Raw genomic sequence first — 9,138 nt, 5'->3', positions numbered from 1 at the left:
CATGACGTATGGAAGTACCTTATTGCAAACTTTCAGAAGAAATCTGTTACAGAAATACTTTATTTGAGAGGGTTGCTTAACAAGTTACAATATGAAGTTGGTACTGCCATGACGGGACATATTGAGTCTTTCAAATCTATTATTAATCAACTTGCTGCTGCCGGTGATCCTGTTCCACAAAAGCAACTGATTACACTTCTCCTTGATACGGTGAAGGACTCTTCTTATGATAACATTGTTACTATTCTCTCTAATAAAGATGGTCTTGATTTCGACCAAGCTTGCATGTCTTTAATTGAATACTCTCAATGTCAAGAACGTCGGAATGTTGGTCACGATACAACTATGATTTCACAAGAGGAGACCGAGTCACAACAGATGGAACGTGCTTTTTATGCTCGAAGGCGTCCATTTCAACGAGGAAACCGCAGAGGTGGCCGTCGCGGTAATATTTTCTCTCGTCTCAAATTTCCTAATAAGAAATGTTCTTATTGCAACAGAAATGGCCATACTGAAGATGATTGTTGGGCACGTCAATATGATGAAGAACACAATATTACCACAAAACAACCACGTTTATCTAGAGACTCTTCTTCTTCTTCTTGTGAATATTGTGGACGATCTGATCATCCCACTCATATGTGCTATAAGCGTCGATTCGACACAGATCGGAATAGAGCATATGCTACTGAACATCGAAACAACATTGTACCAGAAACAAGCTGCGTCCTATGTTCAGTTGCTCCAGACAGAATACTTCATGTACGTGATGGATCACTTTTTATTGTCGATTCTGGTGCTACAGGAAATATGACATATCAGTCTAAGTGGCTCCATAACTATCATCCACTGCCAGTTCAACGTGTTGTTTATCTTGTTGATGATACTACTTGTCAAGTAAAGGGTATTGGAGACTTATATCTTGGTACCTTATCTTCTTCCACTCGAATTTTGCGAGGAGTATTACATGTACCAGATCTTCAACGTAATCAACTTTCAGTTGCTAGACTTGTTGATTTTGGTCTGTTTGTTGGATTTGATTATACCAAATGCCGAATTGAGAAAGATGGACAGACTATAGCCACTGCTCCTCGAAACGGTAATTTATTTGAACTCTCTCTCAACGATGCTGTAGCAAATATTGTCACTGCTCCAGGTGATCATGATTGCAAAGTATGGCATCACCGTTTTGTTCATGCTGATTTCTCAAAACTCCTTGATCTTCAACGTCGTGATCTTGTTCATGGCATGGATCTTAAAGCCCATCCCCATATGGAAATTTGTGAATTTTGTGCTCTTGGGAAACACAATCGTAAACTCTTTCCTCTTTCAAATACAACTCATTCTCATGACATCTTGGATCTTGTTCATACTGATATATGTGGACCTCTACCTTCTTCGAGATCACAATATCGCTACTTCATTACTTTCATTGATGATTTCTCAAGGTATACGACTGTATTTCTACTTAGACAAAAATCTGAAGCCTTATCTGTTTTCAAACAATTCCACAAGGCTGCGGAACTTCAAACTGGTCGTCGCCTTAAGAAGCTTCTTAGTGAAAATGGAGGCGAATATGTTTCTTGAGAGTTTGTGAGTTACTGTGCTGACACAGGAATTCATCATGAACACACTATTCCATATTTACCTCAACAGAATGGTGTTGCTGAACGAAAGAATCGCACTATTCTCAATGCTGTAAGATGTATGCTGATTCATTCTGGCTTATCTCGTGTTTTCTGGGCTGAAGCTACTTTGACAACAACATTTATTCAGAATCATCTTCCTACTACTGCACCCTCTGGTAAGATACCCATCACAGCATGGACAGGTGACATTCCTTCTGTATCTCATTTTTGAACCTTTGGATGTATTGCTTATATTCATGTTCCCAAAGAAACACGAACAAAGCTTGATGCTCCTGGTCTTAAAGTTATTTTTATTGGATATTCTGACACTTCCAAAGGCTACAAATTCTATGACCCTTCCTCCAAGAAAGTAATTGTGAATCGTGATGCTACTTTTAACGAACAGCTTATGGGAGGCTCATGGTCCATGGATGATTCTGATGATACTAAATCATTGCTTCAGGCTTTTCCATTTCTTTCAGAAGATAAAACTCTTCCTATAGAGCAACTTTCCTCCTCACAACCATCCATTCCAAATGTTGCCAATGATGATATTGATATTTTTGTTGATCTGCCTATTGATTTTGAACATGGCTCATGTCATGTTTATGATGACGATATTGCTGATAATGCTTTTTCTACTTCTGAAGATCCCGTTACTTATGATGAAGCTATCTCTTCACCACAAAAGGATCAATGGCAAGAGGCTATGGAAGCAGAGTACGATTCTCTTATCTCTAAAGGTACATGGATACTAACTGAATTACCTCCTGGTCGTACAGCTATTAAATGTAAGTGGGTGTATAAAACAAAAGTAAAAGCAGATGGATCTTTTGACAAGTTCAAGGCGTGTTTAGTTGCAAAAGGTTACTCCCAAGTAGCTGGTGTTGATTATCAAGAGACTTTTTCACCAGTTGTTCGCATTACAAGTGTTCGAGTTTTATTGGCATTTGCTGTTCAATTTGATTTAGAAGCTCATCAAATGGATGTGCGAACTGCTTTTCTTAATGGTGAATTGGAAGAGGAAATTTATATGGAACAACCAGAAGGGTTTGTTATTCCAGGTAAACAAGACCTTGTTGCTCAACTCCATAAGGCACTATATGGTCTCAAACAAGCTTCGCAAGCCTGGTATACAAAATTTGATCTTTTTCTCACCTCTAAAGGATTCATCTCTTGCTCGTCAGACCCCAACTTATACATAAAACGCTAAGGTAGCAGTTTTGTGATTCTTGCTCTTTATGTGGATGATACCATCCTTGTTTCCAATGATTTGGGATTTCTTCAGCAAGTGAAAAATTTATTGTCTTCTGCATTCGATATGGTGGATCTTGGAGAGATTCACTCTTGTCTTGGCATTCAAATCCAACGGAACCGTACAAAAGGTATTTTATTCCTTCGACAGTCAAAGTTTATTGCAGATACTATTCAAAAATTTGGTATGGAATCTGCACATTGAACCAACACACCTTGTCTTGCGAGCTCTACGAAGAATACTTCTGACAATGGCGGTCAACTTGTCACAAATCAACCTTATGATAACTTGATTGGATGTCTTCAGTTTGTTGGCATGAACACTCGTCCTGATATTCTGTTTGCTGCTAACTATCTTGGACAACATCTTGCATGTCCTTCTCTTAAGCATTGGTCTGCTGCAAAGCGTGTATTGAAATACTTGAAAGGCACTGCAGATTTTGGTTTAGTCTATCGACGACAACTCACATCGGATTCTATGCAATCTCTTTCTCTTTTGGGTTACACAGATGCAGACTGGGCAAGCTCACATTTATCTATGCGATCTACTAGTGGAAATTGCTTCTTTATAAATGGTTGTCTTGTTTCTTGGACCAGCAAGAAACAACGTTGTGTTGCAGTTTCTACTACTGAGTCAGAATATGTTGCGGCATCACTTGCAGCTCGTGAGTTGATTTGGCTTCGACAAATGCTGGTTGATATTGGTCACTCTCCTCTTTCTAGCACACCCTTGCGGTGTGACAACCAAAGTGCTATTAGTCTTGCAAAAGACTATGTTCAACATAATAAGTCAAAGCACATTGCTGTCCATTATCATTATGTCAGGTATGAAGTACGCAAGGGAACCATTATGGTTGAACACTGTCCAAGTGATCAGATGATTGCAGACATTTTGACCAAAGGCCTCAATGAGTCACGTTTCATCCTCTTGCGCTCGGAGCTTGGAGTTGCTTCGGCCTCACTCTTTCTAGATTAGCTTCTTTTCTATTGTAATAGCTTTGTACATATGACATTGTAATCTTTTAGGTACCATACACTATGCACACTCCACATTTGCACCTTGTGATATCTAAGTCACTTGAATATTTGTACATAGATGCACAATTCACTTTCACATCATCACCACTGGTTCATATTTCACATTGTATAGGGGCTTGGGTTTTTTCCTTGAACTCCCCAAGGGTTTTTTCATCCAAAGCTAGAGACCTTTGTTTGAGTGGGGGTGTTGGAGCTATATATGGCTTACTCCACTGAACTTCGTCTGACCTATATATTTGTATCTTGTCCTCAATATGAATCAGTCTTTGGGAGCGTATATGGTGTGTCTCTTGTCTCGTCTCTCTCTCTTTCTCTCTACATCTCAACAGTCTCCTTAGGGTTAGGTCTCATGAGCCCATTAGTAGGGTAGGCGTGTCCTAAGTCTGGTCAATGGCGGTTCTTGGTCGTGGTTTTGCGCTGCGCATGGGGTGTCTCTGCTACTTGTCTTGGTGCTCTCTATTGTCCTGTTCGCCAGCCTATGGCGCTTCTGGGCCGTGCTCCTGCTCTGTCGTCCTGCTCCGCTCCCGTGGTGCTGTGGTTCACGCATGACGGCATGGGGGCCTGTCGCCCTGCTCGCTGGCCTGTGGCGGTTTTGGGTCGCGCTCCTGCTCTGCTGTCCTGCTCTGCTGTCCTGCTCTGCTCCTATAGTGCTACCCTGCTTGCATGGGGTTGTTGAGAACATGCTGGCTTGTGTGGCGTGGTTCTTTTCGCTGGTCTATGGCGCTGTTGGGCATGTTTCAGTGCCTTGCCTCTCCGCAGTCATCCGTTGCTATGATTTGTTGTCTTGCTCGCCGATCTGTGGTGGATTTTGGCCGCGCTTGTACTCTGCTATGCTTCTCTGCGGGTGCCTCGTGTTCTTGGTTCGCTGGTCTATGGTGGATTGGGGTCGTGCCTTGGTGCTGTGTTGCTCTGTGTCTCGGGGTTGTGCTGCTCTTTTTTCTCGTCTCCTTTGCCGATCTGAAGTGGCACTTGAACATGTGGTGCCGTGCTGCTCTGTGGATTCGGGCGGTGCTGCTCTATTTGGACGTCGCCTTCGCCGATCTATGGCGGATCTTGGATGCCGATCTGTGGTGCTTCTGCTATTTCTGGTTATGTCGTGCTACATTGCTGTCCTCTTCGTCGGTCTGTGGTGGATTGGGTCGTTCTGTACTGTGCCGTGCTGCTCTATGATTCAGGTTTTTGCTGCTCTATTAAGACGTCTCCTCCGTCGTCCTGTGATGGACTGGACGCCGATCTGTTCTATTGCTGCTGTTTCCGGTATTATCGTGCTGCATTGTCGTCTTCTCCAACGGTCTGTGGTGGATTGGGTCGTTCTGCTATGTTAATTTTCGGCATGTTTTAAATAGATTTTTTGGGTTAATTTTGGATATTTTTTAAAGAGTTATTTTGTTTGATCTTGCTCTATACCGATTGATTTGTTGTTTGACAGTTTGCGTTTCTCATCAGGGTCGTGCGGAATTGTTGGCAGGATTGGATAGATTGGGTTGCTTAATGTATGTCCAGGTCAAGCACACCATGTTATGTGGTAAATAACTTGAATACTATAATAGTAGCCAACTTTTTGGTGTCAATGAATTTTAATGTTGTCTAATATTTTGAAGTTATCTATATCCCGAAATTTGTTCGATTGTTGTTGATGGACTCCATGCTTTTTTTTGCTATAATTTTTTTTGGGGTGTGGCGAGATGCTTTGAATTAAATACGATTGGCTCCACATTCTATGATGCAATTTTGGTCCATGATTTAATCCTATTGATGGATTATTTGGATTGGCTGAGTATGTGGTTAGGGTTTTCGGATTTGCCGCTGAAAATGTATGGTTGTGAGGTTATTATTTCAATGTAAAAAAATTGATTTAACTCTCATTATTAAATATGATTGTCTCAAGGTTCATTGTTAATATTGTAAAGCGAGAAAATAAATCCGTTTTGATGTGATGATTTAAGATCATATTTGTTTTTATCTTTTAGATTTTTAAATTTAGTTAGTTGTAGTTTTCATTTCATTTGCAGCCTTGCACTTTTCTTCTCTCCTCTCTCTAATATTTAGGATGCACCTATCTTTCCTTCTCTCTTCTCTCTAGTAATAGTTGAGTTATTTCTAGCTTTTAATGCTATTGCAAAAAACGAAGTAGAGTTAATTAAAAGAGCTCACTCTTCTCTCTCTCTCTCTCTCTCTCTTTTGATGGAGTGTATAGGTCGTGACCCACTATAATATAATGATAGATGGGAACAATTGTAAAAATCTGCATTTATTGCCAACCTTTGAGTGGAACTTCTAAACTATCTTTCTTGAAGTGCTCAAGATTATCCATCAAGTTTCACTCTTTGAGTTTTTAGTATATAAAAGCCAAAGGTATTTTGAAGAACTATCATGTTTTACAAGCCTCTTATTGTGAGATTGCTCTTGTTAAGAGTTTAACCTCCTCTATAGTACAGCCTTTTAATCCTTATAGCCACATCTATTATCAAAGCATAGCATCACTCTCTATACCAAGGTGCCATGGATTCGAATATGGATGGTAATACACCTATGCATTTCGATTCCTCTTTTGGTGCTTAAGAGTCTTGTTGTCTTGCTTATCTTGAAAACTGTCTTGAATTTGCTCTTGATTATAAATGATTTCACTACAAACTCAAGCAATGATTACTTTGAGACTTTGAGCGCATCTCCTAGAACTGAAAACTTGCATGAAGTTGTGTCTAAAAGTGGGGGCCTTGGATCGTCAAGTAGATTAGTAGGTTCTCCAAACTCAGCGTTTAAAAGGCTTAGTCCCAAGGCCAAGTTAAAGAAATCTCCAAAATTTATTCAAAAAGCCCTTAGTATTGCAAGGGGAATGGCCACTGTGAGAGGTTAGCTTTGTTTAAATTTCTATGGTTTACCAATTTGTAATCGGTAATAATAGTATTGTGTGTCATGTGATGTAGGGCGAACACCGCTTAACATTTCCGAGATTGCTACTCCCTCTGTTGGTGTCAGTCGTTCGTTGGGCTTAGCATCTATTAAAGAAGAGCCAAAGCCTACTGTTGACTCTTTTGAATCTCAATTGGCATTGAGCCAATCTACGCCCGAGCTTCTTATTTATGAGCTTGCTAATGCTATTAACTTCTGTTTTGTCTTCATTGGCAAGGTTCTTGCAAAATATGGCACATATAAAATCCAAAAAGCAAACTACAACAGATTTTTGAAGGTTGATCTTGTGGACAAGGTTGCACATCATACTATCACTTTTGTTGTGGCAGAAAATTATATTGAACAGTTTGTCAACTCATTCACGGTGGGTGATTTTATACGTATTGAGGGCCCTATTGTGAGGAAAAAGAATCCTAGTGATGGAGGCACTTGCCAACTTTCTCTCTATGCTGATGCAACTACATCTATTGTGAAGGCTCCTTCATTCGACTTTGTGCTAACTCTCTTTCCTGAGCACAAGATTAATAATCTTGTCTCATCATGGACTTCCTCAATTGAAGATGGTGTGCCTACTGTAGCATTTACTATTATCAAGGTGGAAAACATGGCGAAAAGTGATGGGAGTAGTGGCACTAGGCTTATTGTTGTTGATGGCCTTGCTGATGTTGATAGAGCAACGGTAAGCTTCTATACACAGCTCTAAGTGTTCTTGATCGTGTTTTGATTGTTTGTTATTGCTGCAGCTTTTGTTTGTACATTCTCGAAAGGCTGATTTTTATAACATATCCAATGAAGTCAAAGAGAATGGATTTTATGATTGTGTGGCCCACAATATAAATGTCTTCAAACAATTCTCTAACACATTGTCTGTCGTGGACTACACTATCTTGTTGCCATTGCCCTCTCAATTGAAGTTGGTTTTCAAAGATATCCGTGATAAGCAGATTGCAAGTATGGGATTCGGAAAAATGGTGAGTTCTTCTTGGTAGGTTCATTGTATTCATTGTGCATTGTGTGATCCCTTTATGGTAATTTCAGGTGTTCGGTTCTCTTGAGGTTGTTAATGTCAACACTGTTGGATTGGAGTATTTATGTAGAGTTTGCAAATCTGCCTAGGTCAACCGCCACATCTCTAATCCTCATTGTTTTGCTTGCAACAAAGTTGTTGAAATATGGAAAGTTCCTGCTCTTCAAGCAAATTTGGTTCCTTGTGACGGCAATGGCATTTCTGTCACCTTGCACGGAAAGATCGTTGACCAAGTCCTTCGCTTACCCTCTTCTTTTTTGCATTTGTATGAAACTGATCTAGTGAGTTTGAAAGATTCCTTGGTGGGAATGAAAAGAGTTGGGCATTTCTCAATTGATGCACATGGGTATGTAACAAGCTTTAAGTCTGAATAGGGAGATGCTGTCTATCTAATGTGCCTTGCACTCATGTAGTAAGCCTATATTCTGCTGAATATCCTTTTGTATCTAGGCATTATGGCGGGATTATCTCTTGATGATAAAACTGTTTTTTGTATAGATGGTTTCCAATGTTCAATCGACTCAACATTTTGGACATCGTCTCCTTGTAATCAAGATGTTTTGAGGGCATTATTTTTTATATCTCTGTCAATTCATTAGAGAATATTTTGTCCAAGCATATTGTTGCAAGATTTCGTTCTCATGACTTGGAGATCACAAGTGTGTGGCTGAAACTGTGGAATGATGAGCGTGTTGTTTGTAATGTCGACCACAAAACTCTTGAAACTCTAGTTTGCCAACGTATGGGCACAAGAGAAAATTCTCCTTTTCTTTCAATCAATTTGATCAATCTAGCTTGCCATGTGTTGGAGTTTCAATGTGTTGTTCATGTCTTTCAAGAACAAATTCATCAACATTCTTTTAACGCTAATACTTGTGTTGCATCTTCTTCCTCTTCTCATGGCTTGTTCGTCTTTATTTGACAAGATGGATTGTTTGTTTTTCCACAATCATCTTCCACCAAGAAACGTAAGCGATGCTACTGGCCTAAAGATCTTGCCGCTAGATTGGTGGATGTTGTGAAGAGTTTTCCAAATGAGACAGCACTGCAGATAGCTTCTCAATTTCCAACACAAGTTTTTTCTTCTTACACTTTGAAACAAATTCAAAAGAAAGTTTACTCAATATCAAAAATGTTGCATAAAGAAAATGTTGTACCTCAATCTAATAAAAGATCTAGGAAACAAAAATATCTAGTGGAAATTCAAGACGCTCCTGCATATGGATGTTTAAGCTATGGTAGTCTTTTGTTCAAAAAGAATCTGCATTGTTTGAGTGT

The 9,138-nt window shown here is 39.8% G+C and overlaps 1 protein-coding gene across 1 annotated transcript; it reads left to right on the top strand.

Moving 5' to 3' along the window:
- The first annotated feature begins 4,622 nt into the window (after positions 1-4,622).
- LOC147452904 (uncharacterized) lies at positions 4,623-5,398 on the top strand. Its single transcript, XM_086519037.1, has 3 exons — positions 4,623-4,990; positions 5,115-5,251; positions 5,367-5,398. Exons 1-3 carry the CDS (start codon positions 4,638-4,640, stop codon positions 5,396-5,398), a joined length of 522 nt encoding a protein of 173 aa, XP_086375163.1. The 5' UTR covers positions 4,623-4,637.
- The last annotated feature ends 3,740 nt before the right edge of the window (positions 5,399-9,138 follow it).

This window comes from Adiantum capillus-veneris, chromosome 8 (assembly GCF_014529385.1).
Source record: "Adiantum capillus-veneris isolate H3 chromosome 8, ASM1452938v2, whole genome shotgun sequence".
Classification (NCBI taxonomy): domain Eukaryota; kingdom Viridiplantae; phylum Streptophyta; class Polypodiopsida; order Polypodiales; family Pteridaceae; genus Adiantum; species Adiantum capillus-veneris.
Note: the sequence above shows the minus strand (reverse complement) of the source record. Positions and strands in the feature narration are given on the sequence as shown.